The 18,982-nt window shown below is 35.8% G+C and overlaps 1 protein-coding gene across 5 annotated transcripts in view; it reads left to right on the top strand.

Annotated features, from left to right (window-relative positions):
• The window catches only part of LOC111048190 (transcription factor collier-like), a 147,915-nt gene that overhangs the window by 24,410 nt on the left and 104,523 nt on the right, over nt 1-18,982 (top strand). For all 5 annotated transcript variants that reach the window (XM_039426038.1, XM_039426037.1, XM_039426040.1 and 2 more), the window contains exon 5: nt 16,926-16,999. In XM_039426038.1, the coding sequence (XP_039281972.1) occupies nt 16,926-16,999 (74 nt within the window). The remainder of the gene's footprint in view (nt 1-16,925; nt 17,000-18,982) is intronic.

Raw genomic sequence — 18,982 nt, 5'->3', positions numbered from 1 at the left:
GAGAGAAAATAAGGAGAAAGAAAAGAGAGAGTGAGTGTAAGGTATGTCGAAGGAATCGGTTGCTACCAGTCGGTCCGAAAGACCAATGTGGATAAGAGTACATCAAGCGGTTAAAGCTAAGAACGTGCTACAAGACGTGGAAAAAGGAGGTGGCGGAAAGGAGGTGCTGGTAAAGGGGTGTGGAAGATAAGAAGAAGGATGAGGGGTGGAAGAGGAGGGGGCAAATGAGATTACGCTTTACACGACTGCCTTAAATGAAGACAAATAGAATTAACAGCCCATGTGTTGCTTGCTGCTAGCTCACTCACTGTGGTAACCTTTTCTCTCCATTTCATCCTATTTTTCTTCATCCTCTTCTTCTTTTTCACTTCATCTTCTTGATCGTACACTTCTTCTATTCGTGTTCCAACTGCCCCCTTGAAGCTTTCATCGAATTCTTATTCAGTCACTACTCTGATGTCTTCACTCCTTGTACCTGGATCGCTTTTCTAATTTGTGCGAGCTTCTTTTCCTATAATCTTATCTTACGCAACGTTCTATCTTACCATCCTTTTTTTCTTCTCCATATATTCCTATTTCTCTTTTCCCTCCACTTAATTTAATACCGTGAATGATTTCTCAAACGTATTGTTCCCTATTTTTATGATCATTAATAATGCTGAAAACAAATTCTCTATACCAATATTTTTTATTATAGTAGCTTCAAATTTATTATGGTGTTACAGAAGTATTATGATTAATTCTTGTTGAATTCTAGTTGTTGAATTCTTTTATCGTGGAAGACATACTCGAGTCTTGTGGTATTCATACATATACCATATTCAAATTCCTTATAAAATGAATATAAGCCAAAACAAACAACTATGGACAAACATTCTGACCATCCAGGTATTAAAGTCTTGTAAGTTTTCTCCAATTCTGGATTCCATCATGTTCTGCGATCATCAATGGAGTTCATCAATAAAGTTATAAAAAGAGTTATAATAACGGTAATGGGAGAGGAGAGACCATTTTCCATATTCCAGTTGTAGGAATATGTTTCCTGTAGTTGTAGTTATGTTCATCAATATCGGAGAAACAACCTACAATATAGTCAAACGTCAAAAATGTATTCTTCTTCCCAAGACAAACAAGATACCACAAAAAATAAACAGAAAATCTACAGTGAATTAGCTGTTTTCTACAGGGGTTCTATCTGAATTAGGGTGGTCATGAGCTGAGAAACTCCAGAAAAAGATGCACACACTGTTACACTGTTATATAATATTCAGATACACATAGTTTGTCTCAAACTATATAGTTGGATCTAGCTAGTTGCAATGATTATTATTATTTCAATTCAGCTGATCGTTTTACAGATTGCTTGCTTGTCGTATGTGTACATTGTTGCAGTGATCCCTCCCTCTATACAACATGTGAATGTGTTTGTATGGAACGTGTGCACGCATGTATATGTGGATAAGTCGCGTGTTGGTCACGTGACCCTTGGTTGAGGGGGGCGTGAGGGGGTCAGAAGGCTCATCAGCCCCCATTATTACAATTGGCACACGCTGCCAGAATAAAACCTCCCCCTACCGCCCCATGAGAAAATCATTACTTCCTCCTTTCTCGTTTAAAAATTAATTTGTCAGTTCGTGTCATACAGTCAAATTAGATTTGGGGTTGGAAAAATCACCACTGTTATCCATGCGAGCAAAAATTGTGTGTTTTTTAAGGGTGGGCGCAGTATATTGTGCAAATCAACAGTACATTTCTACACAAAAATGAGCAATGAGTTTTTGTAACTTTTTCATTATGCATGGTCATTTCATCAGTACAAACACAATGGTTGGTCATTTTCATCGATGAATCAATTTTTAATTTTTGTTTTCGATTCACAGTGATGATGTGTAGTATTCACCTAGTGAAGCAAATTGATTACAATTTTTTTATATTCAAAATATTGACACGACTTTATTGGTGGAGGAACACGTTTGATTATAAATATGAATGGGAATTGGTATAGAATGTTGTCAAATTTTGGTACATTGCCATAATTGTAATAATACAATACAACGTTGACATTCTAAGAATAATTCACTTACTTGTTCTACGATAACAATGATTATTCGCAACCCATTTTATGAATACTTCATATCGAATATCTATTTATTGGATACCTATTGATATAATAAATAGGCTGCTAGTCAGTTTTATTGATTTATAGTGTAGCAAATAAATTGCAGTTCATGATTGGATGAAAAATGTATGGATTAGTTTACTCTCGATTTAGCAAAAATTTGTTATCCAACTCGGAATTCAGCCAGTTGAACAGCGTATTCTGGGTAGTACTTCCAACTCCGCTCACTCTCTCTTCATTGGACGATAATAACTTGTGATGTAGGATGAAAAACTCTCCTTCTTTTTCTTTCAATCAGGGATTAGGCTATTGCCTATTCTGACTCCACATTCAGCTTGTAATTAGAATAAAAAAATAATAATAAGTAAAATCTATAAATTAAGAACATGAATATAATCTAATCTAATATCATCATAAGCATCACTACAATCTAATCTGATATCATCATAAGCATCACTACAATCTACTGTTTTTATTTTATAATAAATATAATGATCATTGTCATCTTTTTCGTGGCCTGCCTATGTCTCTTTTGCCTACCGGTTTATACTTGAAAATTCTGTGAGGAAGCCTATCAGCTGACATTCGTTCCACATGCTCTTTCCATTGCTGACGATATCCATTTCCATCGCAACTCTCTCATTCAGGCAGAAGATATTCAGCTCTTTCCGTATATCCTCATTCCTGATCTCTTCTGTCACAGCCCTTAGTTCTGCGAAGAAATCTCATCTCAGCTGCCTGCACTTTACTCTCAAGTGGCTTTGATGTTACCCACGATTCACTACCATAGAGTTGTAGTGGAGCTGCCATTGTCTTATAAAATTTCATTATCGTGCTTGTGGTAGCTTTCTTCCCCAATGTCCTACTGATACTTCCACAAATCATTTGGAACCTTCCTACTTTCTTCTCTACATCCAATTCATCTCTATAACTAATTTCACAACCCAGATATGTGAACTGAGACACCTGCTCCAATACCTTATTGTCTATCACAATCTTCGATCTTATTGGGTACTTACCTTTAAAAGCCATGATTTTGGTTTTCTCCTTTGATATCTTGAAATTATATTCTTTACAAATTTCATGCAGGATATGAACTGATTTTTGGAGGTCATTTTCGTTTTCCTGTACTACACACAAATCGTCTGCAAACAACAGAGCATTCAGGTACACACCTTCACCAATATCAATTCCTAAATATACTTTACATTTCCATTTTATATTAAATAAAGTGGGCGATAGACTACACCCTTTTCTAACACCTTGGTTAATGATGATTTTATCTAACCGATGATCACCTGTATTAACTATTATTTGAGTATTGTGGTAGAGAGATCTTATTGTTAACGCAATAAGAGCTTTCTATCACAATACTCGAATAATAGTAAATACAGGTGATCATCGGTTAGATGAAATCATCATCAACCAAGGTGTTAGACAAGGGTGTAGTCTATCGCCCACTTTATTTAATATAAAATGGAAATGTAAAGTAGATTAAGGAATTGATATTGGTGAAGGTGTGTACCTGAATGCTCTGTTGTTTGCTCTGGATTTCAAACTCTGTCAATATTTGGTAGCAGCAATTACTAAGTAGTGATTAATTATTCTTTTTTCTTCCTCTTTATTGTCGTCTTCTTATCTCCCTCTTCTTCTTAATCTTGCATTATATCCAAGATGATACGTTTTCCACGTTTCCAATATTAATCATTCTCCAAGTCGGATATCTTGGAACTCACACTACTAAGGATCAATTAGGTACAAGTATAATAATGAATGCTAGTTCCTTTCCCGTTGAAGATTCTAGAATACTGTCAGCATTCCTTCCAAATACCAGAATAAAACTGAAGCTTCCCATTCATTCAATGCTACAGTTTGAAGTGAATCTCACTATCCAATGGTTTAGACCACGAAAAATGCTCAAAATAGATCCACCAATACTCAGAGCAATATAGCAGATTTTATTGTAGCAATCGAGTAGGCAGGAAAACAGAAGTCAGTGTGATGTAGAGATAGGATACAAGTGACGCCCGTTGCCATGGCAACCGAGATCAACACCGACCGCTGAGGGAAGCGAGTAATGTTTGATGCAAACAGGGGAAAAGGAAAACTGACTTTCTCCTACTCTACACCATTCCTTTTCCTCAATTCACTTCAATAAACGTTATCGCTTCAATACTCTATCGATCCATTTCCTAGTATTGTATTTCCTAGTTATAATTACTGGATACATTATGTAAGGAATTCGAAAAACAAATTGATTTTTCTTACTATAAGAGAGTTTCTAGGGTCTGCAGCAATTGAGGAGCTGGGTAGAAAAACGACCCGAGGCCACTCGTGTCGTTTTTCCGCAACACGCTTCATTCTATCCGCCATTAAATTCTGAACAGATTGGTACATAAAATGTTGTTGTATCTTGAAAAATGAGTGAGTTGTGAACATTTTTTGTTTGTGTGGCAAACCTGAAATTATTCAGCTGACAAGCTGTGAGCCAGCAGCCAGTGAAATCCTTATTTTGTTTACTTACAAAAGAAGAAGCTGATTGATTGATTGAGTACTTTATTTATATAGATTACAATATATACTGGCTTATACACTTATAGACAATAGCTTACAATACAGCAAAATTATGGATGAATTCACATAATATAAACCAAGAAAATAATTATTGAACTGTATATGATATGAAAAAAGCAATTTGGAACAACAATACAAGATAATATTGTAATGCATCTACATAAATTGGCGGAGCTTTGGACATATCAATGTCCATTTTCCGGAAAGAATATTAAAAATATCCTCCCAACTAACTCTCTACCAAATGAATGGTATAAGAAGATCATTAATACATCCAAGGGAACCAATTATCCTCTAGATGATGGACATAATGAAGAAGACGCTCCTGAAGAAGAATCCGATGCTGAAAACATTGGGGTGTATGAATTTCCCGAAAATCAGAACAGTACCATGTAACATTCCAGAGTCTTGATTATGGGATGAAACGTGTTCAAGAAGAAAATATAATCTTTTATTGTTCACTTCCAAATGACATTTTTTAGATCTTTATTACCTACTTATTAATTATCCAATATCATGAGCAATATATTATCATTATCACTACTCTTGATACGGGTTTTTCATCATTTTGTTGAACCTCTGAACATGTAACAACCAGGGTTATGGAAAAACGACCTGAGACAACACACGTTATATCCATTAATAACAGTTAGCCTTGGATTACTGGCTAATTATGAATAATAGCATTGGAAATAGTATAAAAAGATCAATAAAGTTCAAATACTTGCAAGAATATTGCATTCTGATGAAATAATGAAGATGTGTACTAAATATTTCAAACTCAATTTACGCAAAACTTGATTTCTTGACTCAGGTCGTTTTTCCACCCAACTCCTCAATTCCTCCATGCGTACAGGGAAGCTTCCCTTGCATGAGAGTATTTATTGTCAAGAGAATTAAATTTATTTAATATTCATAATATTGTATTTTATTATTATTAGTTTATGCTCTAGATGATTGAGTATTATTTTGTATGCATTTTTTTTGCAATAAAATTTATTATTCATATTATTCCAATTCACTGAATCATATTTAAAATAGTCTTATTACTATAAGTATTTTTAGGCGTATCTCGGTCTAAAGACATGTTCACATTAGAATTGTCAACACAATGCTGTTCAAAAATAATAGTTCTCTTTGAAGAAAATGCTGATTTTTCTGCAGGAAACAAGTTGAATGTTGCTGTTCTTTGTAAGAAATCGGCAACAAATTGCCGAAATTTGTTGAAGTCCAAGTTGACTAGTCTGGTGAAAACGTGGCTTAAGTTATCCATCTAAATTTGAGACAGAAACAGTTCAGCACTCATATCACGCCAGGAATGTGTTTCGAAGGATTGATTTCATCCTGGAATTTATCAATATAGTAGAGTTCTTATGATAAAGTAAACATTGTTATTAGAAGATGCTGCAGCATTGTTTTATAATGGAATTAAAACACACATGTTGTTGTTTCTTCCACAGAAGCTGGGAAATAGTAGAAAATAATTCGAATTTTGAACACTGTCTCTAGAAAAATTCTACAACATCAGAGATGTTGAAAAATAATTATTTTTCTTTGAAGAAAGAACAACACACAATATATAAAAATGTCTCTTCCAACTTGAAAAGTATCATTCTCTCTGAACTCAATTCTCACCAGTTTCAGTAGCGAATAATAATTATTTTCAAACTATCCCAGCTTCTCCAATCACAATAATGACAGCTGTCGAAAAACTACGATTCGATCAGTACATTCTCATCAATTGTTACTTATAGCCTAATGTCACTTGATTGCAATTCCCCAGTAGATTTGCCACCTTTTTACACAGCCAATCCCATTTCAGGAGAATCGAAATTGAGAACATAAAATGTTTACGAGCACACACGTGAGCGGACAGACCACTATAATCATCAATCGCACAACAAATGGCGATTAAGACTGTATAGTGTGCTACTTTACGTTCTTTCCAGAGCGATGTGGTCTGAGAATTGCCGTTTGTTACTATTACGAGTAGTAAAAGTAGCAATATTGGCTAATAGTCTACCGTAGTAATGTGTCCGGAAATGTAAAAAGGGGAAACGGAAACTATAGGATACACTCGAAGACAATATACTATTGGAAAAATCTTATATTTGTGAATGCTGAGTCATTTATAATTCTTAATTCTTAATTGATTCATACAAGTTCATCATCAAAAATGATATCTTGATATAATTAAAACGTAATTCGTCATTCAACAAGTGATGATAGAAACATGATAAATAGCATGAATTTACACATTTATTTCAATAGAAGATGGTACAGAAACCTAATAAAATGTGATTAGACTTACATTCTGACTATCGTATTTGGATTTTAAGAGAAACAGTTTTGGGTAAAAGCCCACCTGTGTCTTTCATCTTGTCTTGTCTATATAATAAGAGAGAGTAGGGTTGTGTGTGTTCGTGTGTTCGTTTGTTCGTGTGTTTGCATCAAAACATGTCAACTTATGGATTGCATACCGGGAAAACGGAAATGATTTAGATCTCCAAATTTTGCACATAGATTCTAAAAATATCAATCTCGTGCCCGAATTTCAATTTTCCTTCTAGATTTTTGGACTGGCTTATACACGTAAGGAATAGGGAATTATATTTGACACATCATCACATCTAAAATTAATATACTCAACTGATTTATTTGAAATTTTGCATTTAGATTCTTTACTAACCGAGCATGGTTATTTATGCCTATTTTCAGTTCTTCAAGATTCCATTACGTCAAGTTTTTCAATTTGTCATGCTTCCAGTTGTTGTATAGAAGCAGCTGAACATTTCTTTTGAAAGGGACATTAGATGATAGGTATCATATTGGGGATCCTATTCGAATAAAAATAACTGATTTTCTGTCGCATCAAAACCGCACCGATTTCTTTAAATTGGAAGGTAGTCATATGACAAAGTTAGAAGACAGGAAACTTACGTTGGTCATATGATACAGAATTTCAAGAGAAAATGAATGGTGAAAACCGCACCGATTTCTCAAACCGTTCAAGAGTTATTCTCATTCAAAGATACTGATAAATCATGCATTTATCCATCATCTTTACTATAATAATGGAAAGAGCTGGCTCATACACGTTCGTGATGTAGGAAAATTATGTTTGACACATCATCACGTCTGAACTACTGGACTGATTGATTTGAAATTTTGCATAAAGATTCTTCATTAACCGAGGATGGTTATAGGCCTTTTTTCAAATTTCGAATTTTTTATTACGTCAAGTTTTCATTTTGCAAATTTTCAAAATAGACCCTTGCAAAGCACGGGTTACCTACTAGTGTGAAATAATTTTTCAAGATAAAATGGATGAATATAGTAGCCTATAATGAATCACATGAATAATAGATACAATTTGTGGTAAATACGGTATAATAGTGAGTAGGTTTGTGATTTTTGTCTTTAAATTTTTCAAGCTAGTGCAATTATCTCTTAAGCTTAATTTTTTTTGTTTTCTGTGCTACATCCATATATTCTATTACCTACGTCAGCCTTCAAAATTTTTCAATTAACCATACTTGACCAGATAATAATAAGTGGTGAAGCATGATGTGTAATTCCATAATCTAATAGTAGTTTGGACAACATTAACTTCTCATCAAAATTTAGGAGAGAAATGGTACAGACTCAGTCTTGCCCTCCCTCCATGTTCATAGTAATATTATGATTGTAGTGTTTTGTACAATAAATTAATGAATAAATAAATATCTCTTCTTCAGTTGAAGAATATATACAAGAGTAGGAGGATGTTCTCAAAGTTGTAGTTGAGAGGTTAAGTGAGTGAGTGAATCACTTAATGCATGCAATGCAATAGAATGCAGATTGAGTGATTAGAGAGTGTAGAAAGAGAAGGTCAAGGAGGAGAATGGAGTAAGAGAGAGGAGGAAGGACATCATGCAATGAATTTAGTGGGCGCGTGGCCTGGCTATAAGCTCGTCCTTGCATGCTACCAGCCACTCCACTTGCTTTAATTCAATTTTACCGTTCAACTTGATCATTCTGTGCCCAATTCTATAACTATCACCATCTCTCTGTTACTTTTCTTCTCTTTTACTCTATTTCTCGAGTACCTCAAATCTGTACCGAAGCCTCTGTCACTCACCGTCTTCTCATTCTTCCTCTCTTGCTGGCTCAATCTTTTTTGAAACACTTTTTTTGTAATCTTATCCCTATTACTTCTTATTCCTACACCTTTTGGATTTCTTGTTTCCTCCTCTGTTTACCTCTATATCACAGTTTGTTTCTCCCTCTCTAACCATTTCATTAGTTTTCTCCAATTCATAATTTATCTTTTTCTTTCCCTGTTATTTACACTTTCATCCTTGTATATTTTGCTTCGCTCTCTTTGCACTTACTTATTATCCCTTTATCGTTCACTTTCCTTCTCAAGTAAGAATATTCTGCTCATGTTTTTTTTACTATTCATCTCATCATCTCTACTCCTGACACTTGATTACTGATGTTCTTTATTTATATTCATTCGTTCTCATATTTCTCTTATTACACACTCTTCTCTCACAGTTGAGTGGGTCAACTGTCTCTTTCTCTTCTTTCTTCTTCTTTTCCTCCCACTTTCCTCGTTTATTCCATTCTTCCTCTTTTTCCCTCATCTCTCTCATTCTCTTCCGCTCTCGCTCTTTCTCTCCCTTCATCCACAATCAGTTGAGAGTGAAGAGCTTACTCTGTTATGATCCTCCTTTCAACTGACTGGCTGAGTGACTGACGTTATTACCATTCGTTCATTCATCGTTGGAATTCAACTCAATTTGCCTCGAATATTCACTTTTCGAGTTGAATGAATGAGCGATCTCACACTGATTCCCGCGCTATTCTATTACATTCCGCATGGTTTGATTGGTGCTGGGAAAATTGGCAGCAAATTACTGGGTTTTGAATGGATGAAACTCGTTCTGTTGAGTGGGATCGGTTTGTTGACTCTGAGTATTTTCGAAAATTTTTAGTGACTCTAGTAACAATTTAATACCATTCATGGATAATGCAATAATTAACTTAATGAAGTGTAGATGATTGGATTGAGTGCACCAATGAACAAGTAATTGAATGTAATGTTGATGAGGTGATTCAATCAACTCAAAATGAATTATTGATAAAGTTTACTACTAAGTTAAATTTATTTATTACAATGAGAACAATCACTTTCGGAAAGAATCATCAAACAATGATGAATGTAATTGAACGATTATTCTTTTCTAGACAAGAGATTGATTTGAATAACTTGGTGAACCATAATTTATAATACAGGAAAATCTTTGATATATTGATTCTTTCCACCTTATCACTCATAACTTAATTCTGCTTCTTTCAGAGTTATTTTGATTCTTGCAGTCATGATCAGAATCAGCACACATAATCTTAGATTATTTTGGGATTTCCAGGTATGCTTTTCAATCAATCAATTATGACGTGATTTCAACAATAATGTGATGCTTATCTATGACAGATTCTGATAAGTGATTATTCTCATTAATAAGTTCGATTCCATGTTATGGAAAGACAATATTCAATCGGTCACATCAATTGCTTGGAAAAGAGAGCAGTGCATAGGAAGTATGGCATCGAAAAAATATGTGAGACATGAAATATCCTAGTTATTGTTGAAAATATAGAACTAATATGAGGTCGATGTGGAGTTCGAATATAAATTCTGTTCCTAACTAAATTTTTCCTCTAAACGAACTCGACGTAGCCAACCACCGTAACCAAGATTTTTTTCAAATTATCAATCTTTTTCGAAAAAATTCTTCATATAAATCCCGCATTACTTCCAATCTTTCATTCCTCATTCGACGTTCGTCGAAACATCGATTGCTGGAGACGAAAGAATATCGAAAATAAGAAAAGAAAGAGAACGAAAATCGGGGGAAGTGTTGGAGCAGAAGAGAAGAAAAGAGTCAGTGCTAGTCTATTGGCCAAAGCAGTTCGAGCGGACAAAAGATTGTCGTAAAACAAAGTGGGCAACGATCAGTTGGGGAGGGGGGGTTCATGAGAAGGGGTGGGGAGGGTCATGGTAGGGGAAGAGGGGGGAAACTGCAATTAACGCGATTTATAGCAGAAGGGCTTCGGCAAGACAGGCAGGCAGCGGATTCCCTATCACGTTGGGGGGGCCCTATCATGTCAAGGGGGGAGGACCCCCTTTCACCCCCAAATGTTCCACCATGATATCGGCTTGTCGACTGAAGTTCCCCCATTTCCTAAACCAGCACAGCACACTGCTGTAGAAACGTCGCATTCACAATCCTTGGACAGGGTTTGTCTTGTTCTTTTTCTGACTCTGTGATTCTTGGGCTTGTTCGGAACTGGGGCGCGGTCTTTCGTTGAGACTTTGTTATTGAGAAATTATAGATTTATTGAGCTTCTTCCACGCAATGAATTAGATTCCCAAATTTCAACTTCCGTTCAATAAAAGAATGTGTAAAATTTAATCTACTCCAATAGTTAAAACAATACTTTCCAAATATGAGGAAATTTCCATCAATTTATTACTGGAAATTTTTATAGAATCTCTTTATAAGAGAAATATAGAAAAATTAATTTGTATTATTTTAATCCATTTTGATGGGCTTTTTCATTTCTCCAAATAAATAAAGACAGATTTCTGAAAGTTCACTATATTTATTGTACAGATGGAATTAAATAGAGAATGCATTTATTCAAATGCTAATTAATATTTAATTATTATTTAACGAAAATTCCAAATAAATGCTGCAAATCACTCCGAAGACCTCTGCTATTGAAGACATTGACAACAGGGTTAACAGCTAGATGGAAATTTGATGAGAACTACTATCCAAATTGGCATTCCTGACTGGCAATTGGGAGGTACCGCGTTCGATTCCCGGGCTGGCAACTAATTTTTGGATAGTAGTTCTCATCGAATTTCCATCTAGCTGTTAACCCTGTTGTCAATGTCTGCAGTAGCAGAGGTCTTCGGGGTGATTTGCAGCATTTATTTGGAATTTTCGTTAAATAATAATTATATATTTATTGTACCTGAACCAGTGAAATGAAATGAATGAAGTTCTACATCTTTCACTTGAGATCTACGTTGGTTTGGCTACATTGCTGTCTACAAATCTCCTCTTTCACTTCTTATTTCTCCTATTCAATATCCTGGCATATTCAAAATTAATTCTATTTTTCCCTATCCTCTTACTTTTAATAGTCTTTTTGAAACTTTCTTTTTCAATAAACGATACAGTACCTGCAATCGCTTGAGACAATGTTCTATGTGAGTTAGAAACATGAAACAATGTTTTCAAGTTATTGGTAGAATTCAATATTTTGAAGCTGCGTTTATACCAAATAAACCCTTGGTAAATCCTCAAAGATTATATTAGATTGAACATAACTTATCATACACATGATGAACATATGTGTTTGTCAAGTTCCGTTCAATCTAATAGAATCCATAAGGATTTAGTTATTAATATTTTGTTCATAACTTCGGTGTAAACGCAGCTTAAGTTGTTGATGAAATTTGAAGTATAGTTACAAATTTATTTTTTCTCATTCATTGTAGAGAATGTTGGAGGAGAGAAAGTTTATAACGGAAACAATGAGTTAATGCATTTTTGAGAAATCTTAATTTTATGTTGTGTTTCATGGATTTGGTGGATGAATATATATGGGGAATAGGAAATAAATATTATATATAATTGAAAAATCATTTCACCAATATCAAATTCAACACACAACTTCTTCACTCATCAAATTTCTATTGCTTAGCTTGAAACTGGACAGACTGAAATTATGTACTATGAATTGATTCATGAGAAATTATAGACTGAACGGAATAATAATACTACCAATAACAATTCCCTCATCAATCAACTGTCTATGCTTTAAAATTTGAATTGAATTGATAGGAAAAATGCAGACCTAGGCTCGAACAGGAAAGCAAATAGCGTGAGTAGTTTAACCAGCAGCCAGCACATCTACAAATTTATGAAATGTTGAATAATAAATAGAATGAGCAGCTACAAACTAGATATGATTTATGAAGATGTGCGGTGGCGTATGACGCAACCAGACTATTCCCAGGGGATTCCCCGGCTGGTGGAGTAGGAGGGAGAGGAGCAGTAGTCATACTGTTGACCATCTGGGGGTCAAGGGGTGGGGGGTGAGAGGGGTTAGTCCACCCTGATCCAAACTAGAAATCCAAAGGATTTCTTGTTTGTATACGTAATAGAAGGGGTCCTGGCTTGGATCCATACACATGTGTATGTGTTAGGGGGTGGGTTGGTTAGGGTAGTGGTGATGGTAGAGAGGAGGGAAGGTGGAATTGCATTAGACTATTTTTGTGTGCCGTACAAGTCGCTTCGATTTGCTTTGGTTACATCCCAGGGGATAGTTGAGACGACGGTCAGTGTAAGAGAAAGGAGATTGAGGAAAAGGAGGAGAAGATGTGTGCGGTGGAGGAGGAAGAGGTTGATGATGAGGAGGAGGAAAGACGATGGAAAAGGGAGACATAAGGTATGAAGGACAGTATATGAGGTGTGGTGAGTAATACAAGATTGCAGAAAAGATAGAAAAATAGAAGAGAATATTGAAAAATGTAATATGTGTGTAGGAGAAAAAAGATGTGAGGACTAAGATATAAATGAGAATTAAAAAATAGAATATGTATGTGGAAGAAAAGAAGATGGAAGAAGGATGACTGAGAGAAGTTCAAGGAGGATGAAGAGGAGAAGGATATACCAGAAAAGTTGGTGAATAGTAGAAAAGGATGATACAAAGTATGAAGATAAAACAAGATGAGTATAGAAATGCAAGATTCAGATTCAGATGGAAATAGGACTTCAAGATTGGAGAGAAGATGAATAAATATGTGTGAGGAGACGGGTAGAAGGAAGAGATGTGTACAAGAGGAGACAGTGTAAACAAGTGATGTAATGTGAGAAATGGACAGGTGGGTTATGGAAGAGGAGAAACCTATTTGGGATTGTAGTGAATAAGAATAATCAAGGTGACCAAGAGAGATAATAATAATAATGAGATAACAAAGAGGTAGGGTATGATAAGAGAGAGAAACTGCAACTTAATATGGAGTAGAATTCAACATATTGTTATGCGGCTGATGCTTTACATGTAGAGTGTGTGGACAGAGAAAACGAATAAAAGAAACACCAATCTACCTGCATATTTACCTTATGTTTGGTGAACGGATATAAAATGGACGAATCTTGTGGAGAAGGGTAGGGGGAAGAAAAGAAACTGGTCCACACTGTCTTCTATTTTTTCGTTTTTCTACATCTCTTACGACCACCTACAACTCCTTTTTCTCTTTCTTGTCCATCTACTTTTCCTCCTTCTTCCGCCATTAAAACTCCTTCATATTATCATCTTCCCCACCTAAATTTTGTTGCACCTCATTTGACTTCTATTCTCTATCATTATCGGTCTCTTATTTTTCCTTTCGTCCTTATAAATAATTTTCTTCACCTGTTTCGCTTCATTATGGATTCTCTCCCTCTACTCTTTTACTTCTATATCCTTCTTCTTCTGCCTATCCGCATTTTCTCCTTCCATCTTTCCTTATTTCTTGTCCTCCTTCATCAATACACTCTTTTTTCATTCATCCCCCTACTCCTTTTCTCTCCTTATTATTATTTTTTTATTATTCTCTCTTCTTCTATTATTCTCCGACATAATTGAAGCAAATAAACAATCAATCAATCAATCTTCTCCTTCTCCTTCGTCTTATTTTTCTTCTCTTCCTCATTCTCCTCCAACTCCTACACCTCTCATTCTTCTCCCCATTTATCCTCTCCTACCTCTTTCTTTCCCTCTTCTCCTTCTCTTTCTTTCCTCTCCTCCTCGTCTCTTCATCTTCATCTGTTCCATTCTCTCCTCCACCCCCGCTCACTCCACCCACCTCCACCGTCATCACTCTTCTCTTTTCTTCAAATAAGATGAAAAACCCCAAATAAAACCACCCTCCTTTAAGAAGTCAATCTCTCCTCTATATTCAAACCAGCGCATTGGCTTAGAGTCCAAATACAGCGAGCTGACATTGAAATATGGACGGACGACACCATCTTACAATCCAACATGTCCGCTGTCTTTTGTCCCTTACAAATCGGTTCGTTTGTGTATAGTGGGATTCACTCCAAATTGTCAGGATCCCTTATGAATAGCATCGATGCTTCCCTTTCAATCAATGCTGACAGGTTTAGGTGAATCTCACTTCAGTTGATTTTGTGTGAATAGCAACTGATTCATTTAATACTTTCAGCATTACTCATAAATAACATGGATGGTACCCATTTCACCAAAGCTGACAGTTGAAGTTGAATCCGATTATAGTCGATTGTGTGTGAATAGCTACTGATTCACAAAGAAATGTTGATGGCATTGATGTATTGTGGTGAGATTTGTAGACATAACATGGGTGATGTGGTAGAAATGTTTCGAAGATGTAGGTCTGAAATCCGTTTTCTGACGATGATGCTTGTATGGGCTTCATGCTTGTGCGTGGGTACTACCATAGAGAAAAGATAGCATAAAATGACATGATAGAGGTCGTTTATGTTCCAAATTTCAAGATGATTGTCAACTCAAGCCGACTACTGTCTATCATTGCTGTTTTGGCCGGGTGAGAGTTTAAAAACGGCACAGTATGAAAGACTGCCAGTGTCACATCCCTTCACAAAATGGTAGGTTCGTGATTATCAGCTTGAGAAAAGCTAGTGAATTTGGAACATAGAAGCCCTAAAACATGGCATCTTCTCATGCTATTTTTTCTCTATATGGTATTACTTCGTGTATTCAGACTATAACTAATTATTTATTTCGCTTGGAGTTGAACAAGAGCTCAATTAAACATAGAGTTTAATTGATCAAGCGTAACGAGTTCTTACTGATGACTTACAATAACCAACCATAAATTTTGGAAAAGAAATTTCATTTGGATGTTGCTCTCCACCTCGCAACAAACAATTCCTTCAACCCACCAACCATTATCTATCGATTCCACCCCAGCTAAACTACTGGCTTTACGTCGGCTGATTGAAAACGGAAAGGAAAATAATGGATTGTCAGTGTTGCATGAGCAACAGTCGAAGATTGAGGGATTGTCACAGAGTGAGGAGCCCTAGTCGACCCCTTGCAGAGTTAATCCCAGTCGGCAGCCATCACAGGGATTACCGGAAAGTCGAAGCTCTCGACACAATGTTTACGGAGATAGATTCTTGTTTAATTGAATATGTAATGGGGTGTGGGGTTGTTTTCTTTGCAGTGACCTAATCGTTTGATGTCAGACTGGTAAAAAATGTGGGATTAGTGTGCGTGTGTGTGTCGGAAGATGAATGTTTAAAGAGGCCAGAAACGTTTTGTCTCCGCGGACCAATATCTCATTGATAAGCGCCGGACGGCTTAGCGTTTCACTCCGTATGAATATTGATTGTTATCGAGAGTTTGTGACAGGTTCATGACCCTTGTCAACATGTTATTCTTCTACATCATCCTATTGTTAGGTTCCTCACTAAGAAACAAATCAATATTTCATTCTTACTAGAAAGCGTTGACTGCACTTATCAATGCATGAATTTTCTGGATGAATCATACAATTATTCACTCTATCTGTAACATTACCTATGTGAAAATGTGAATTTTTCAAGAATATTGCCTGTTTCTTTCAATAAGGAATGAAGCAAAAGACATGAATGTTTTATCCTTGAACCATTGGTTCATGGATCATGACTTACCTTATTTGTCATAAGTAACTGCAACAAGACACAACGCTCCTGCAGTATATGACACGTCAAAGTGTATTACTAATTTACTGTTACCAAATTTATCTTGAATTCATTAATATTACATCAAACTATAATGTATCATCCAAATTCAGTATAGTTGTTTTGAAGGTTGAAATTATAGTCAGGTCTAGTTGTAACTTGTCTGGCTGATCTCTTTACGCTGTCAATTCATATTAAACTCACTATAATCATTGGAATCTGCAGTCTTCATACATGAGATTACTATATTGATATTCTTCGCTGGTGGTTAAGTAGTTGCCAACAGTATTATACTTCATTATAGGTATTTTACTCTAGTTTAGGTTTAGTAAATTTAGTAATTTAGTAAATTTTGGCTATGCGACTCAGGTATTCCACTGTCAATTTCATCCAATTCTATTTGATGTTGAATTGTTGTCAAAACTTTCAAGAGATAATATTGTGATTTCAATTTGCAGGCGATCATGTACGAGGGCCAGGATAAGAACCCTGAGATGTGTCGGGTGCTGCTGACGCATGAAGTTATGTGCAGGTAAATTACTAAATTCATTGAATATTTTTTCTTGAAACTCTCAACAAGAACCAAAGTTTATAATGTTTGAATTTCATCAAGATCTATTATTTCTAATCTAGGAACTGGATTTTTTGCATTTTTCACAAAATCATGAAAAAAACTATATTCAACATTCTTTCAGTGTACATTATTAATCTCGATTTCGAATTAGATTAGTGGGATATTTGAGGTGTTTCCAAAATGTTGTACTAAGAATAGAATGATGAGAATATTTACACTCAATCTGTAGCTGTGAAATATTGAGTTTAAAATAAGCTACCAAAGAGGATTCACAAATTGTCATCCGAGGGTGTCAAGGATTGATTGGAATTGATGAAATATCCATTCTGTGATGCTCAAATTACTTATAACACCTTGTAATACAGTATTATAGAATAACTTGGTTTCTCTTCGATTATCCATTTTATCTGCATCGACTCATTTTTCACGTGCGGTATCTCACAGCACATTCTCACATATCAATATCGTCCCACATAGGAGTAACAGCAGCAGTAGCGCTATAAGCAATAGTTGCTGTGATCTGCCAGCTTGGATAAAGGAATCCCAGTCTATAGTAAGCCGATCGTATATTTAGGTTTGTGTATGAGATGTAGAATAGGAAAATAGAGATAGAGAAAACGATGTAGAGTGCTCCTGTGTGTGTATATGCGTCCGTGCAAGAGTGAGAGAGAGACTGTGTAAGAGAGAGAGAGAGGGTAAGTGTGATGCAGAGAGAGGGAGTGAGAGAGTGTGTGTTCTGGAGATACGTACTACTGGAGGGAACATGGTCCCGGGTCCCCAGGGAGCTTATTCCAGTCTTGAGGGAGCATTCGTTGCAGGGAGGGAGGGGGAAGAAAGCGAGAAAGGTAAAGAAGGGGACAGGAATAAAATAGGGGGAGAACGAAACGAACATGAGTAGAAGATGACTCTCCACTTCCTATTTTGAAAGGTATTGGTAAGAACTGAATATAACACCAGCATCTCCGACACTATACAACGTGCATTGTGTTATTACCATCATCTTCTTCTTCCTCCTCTACTGCTTCGTAGTCTCCTTCCATTCTTTCATTCCTCGTTTTACATCGACTTTCTTCTCTATTCCTACTCCTTACACATTCTCATTCCACATGCATTTCTCATCTTTGGCTAGTGTTCGTCATGCACTTGCTTCTCTATATTTTCTCAAAAGCATAATAATTGATGGTTCATTCTCATATGCGAAATAATTTATGTATCACTTCTCATTCTCATATATTTCTGTTAATTCTGTTATTATCATCTTTTTCTCCCCAATCAATAGTCTTCTTACCTTTTCTCTATCTTCCACTATTCTCTTTTCGTTTCCAAGCTTCAATCCTCAACTTCAACCTATTTTCAATCTTTTTCGCCCAACTTTCCTCATATTTTTCTCAACCAATAATGAGACTATCTTTTATTGATTTATTGCCATTATTTTTACATTATACAATGTTCTTCACTACTTCACAATCGTCACCTTCTCAAGAATCTTCAACTCGGCTTCCTCATCCCTATTTTCTTCTCCTCCTTTGTTCCTTTCCACATATATTCTCTCTTATCCACAATAATTTCATGAACTCCTTTCTCTTTCTCATCTTCAACATTAACTTACCCTCTTCCTTCTCCTCCTTCTTTTCCTCTTTCTTGTTATCTTCCTTCTCCTGTTCCTGCACCTCTTTCTCTCCCTCTACATATTTTCTTCGCGGTTTTGTACTCCTCTACAACCTTCAAACCTTCTTCCTTAGCACATCTTCTTCCTTTCTCTTCTGATCCTTCTTTTCCTCTTTCTAATCTTCTGTCTCCTCTTCCTTTTTCATTCTCTCCTACTTTAACTTTTTCCCTTTTCTGGTTTCGTACCCTCTAAAACCTTCTTCTCCAGCACACTCTACCATCTCTCCATTCTTTCTCACATATTCGTGGCATCGAACGTATTTCTAGTCAGCT

The sequence above is a fragment of the Nilaparvata lugens genome, chromosome 4 (genome assembly GCF_014356525.2).
Source record: "Nilaparvata lugens isolate BPH chromosome 4, ASM1435652v1, whole genome shotgun sequence".
Lineage (NCBI taxonomy): Eukaryota > Metazoa > Arthropoda > Insecta > Hemiptera > Delphacidae > Nilaparvata > Nilaparvata lugens.
The sequence above is the reverse complement of the archived record's forward strand: the minus strand, read 5'-3'. Positions and strand labels throughout refer to the sequence as shown.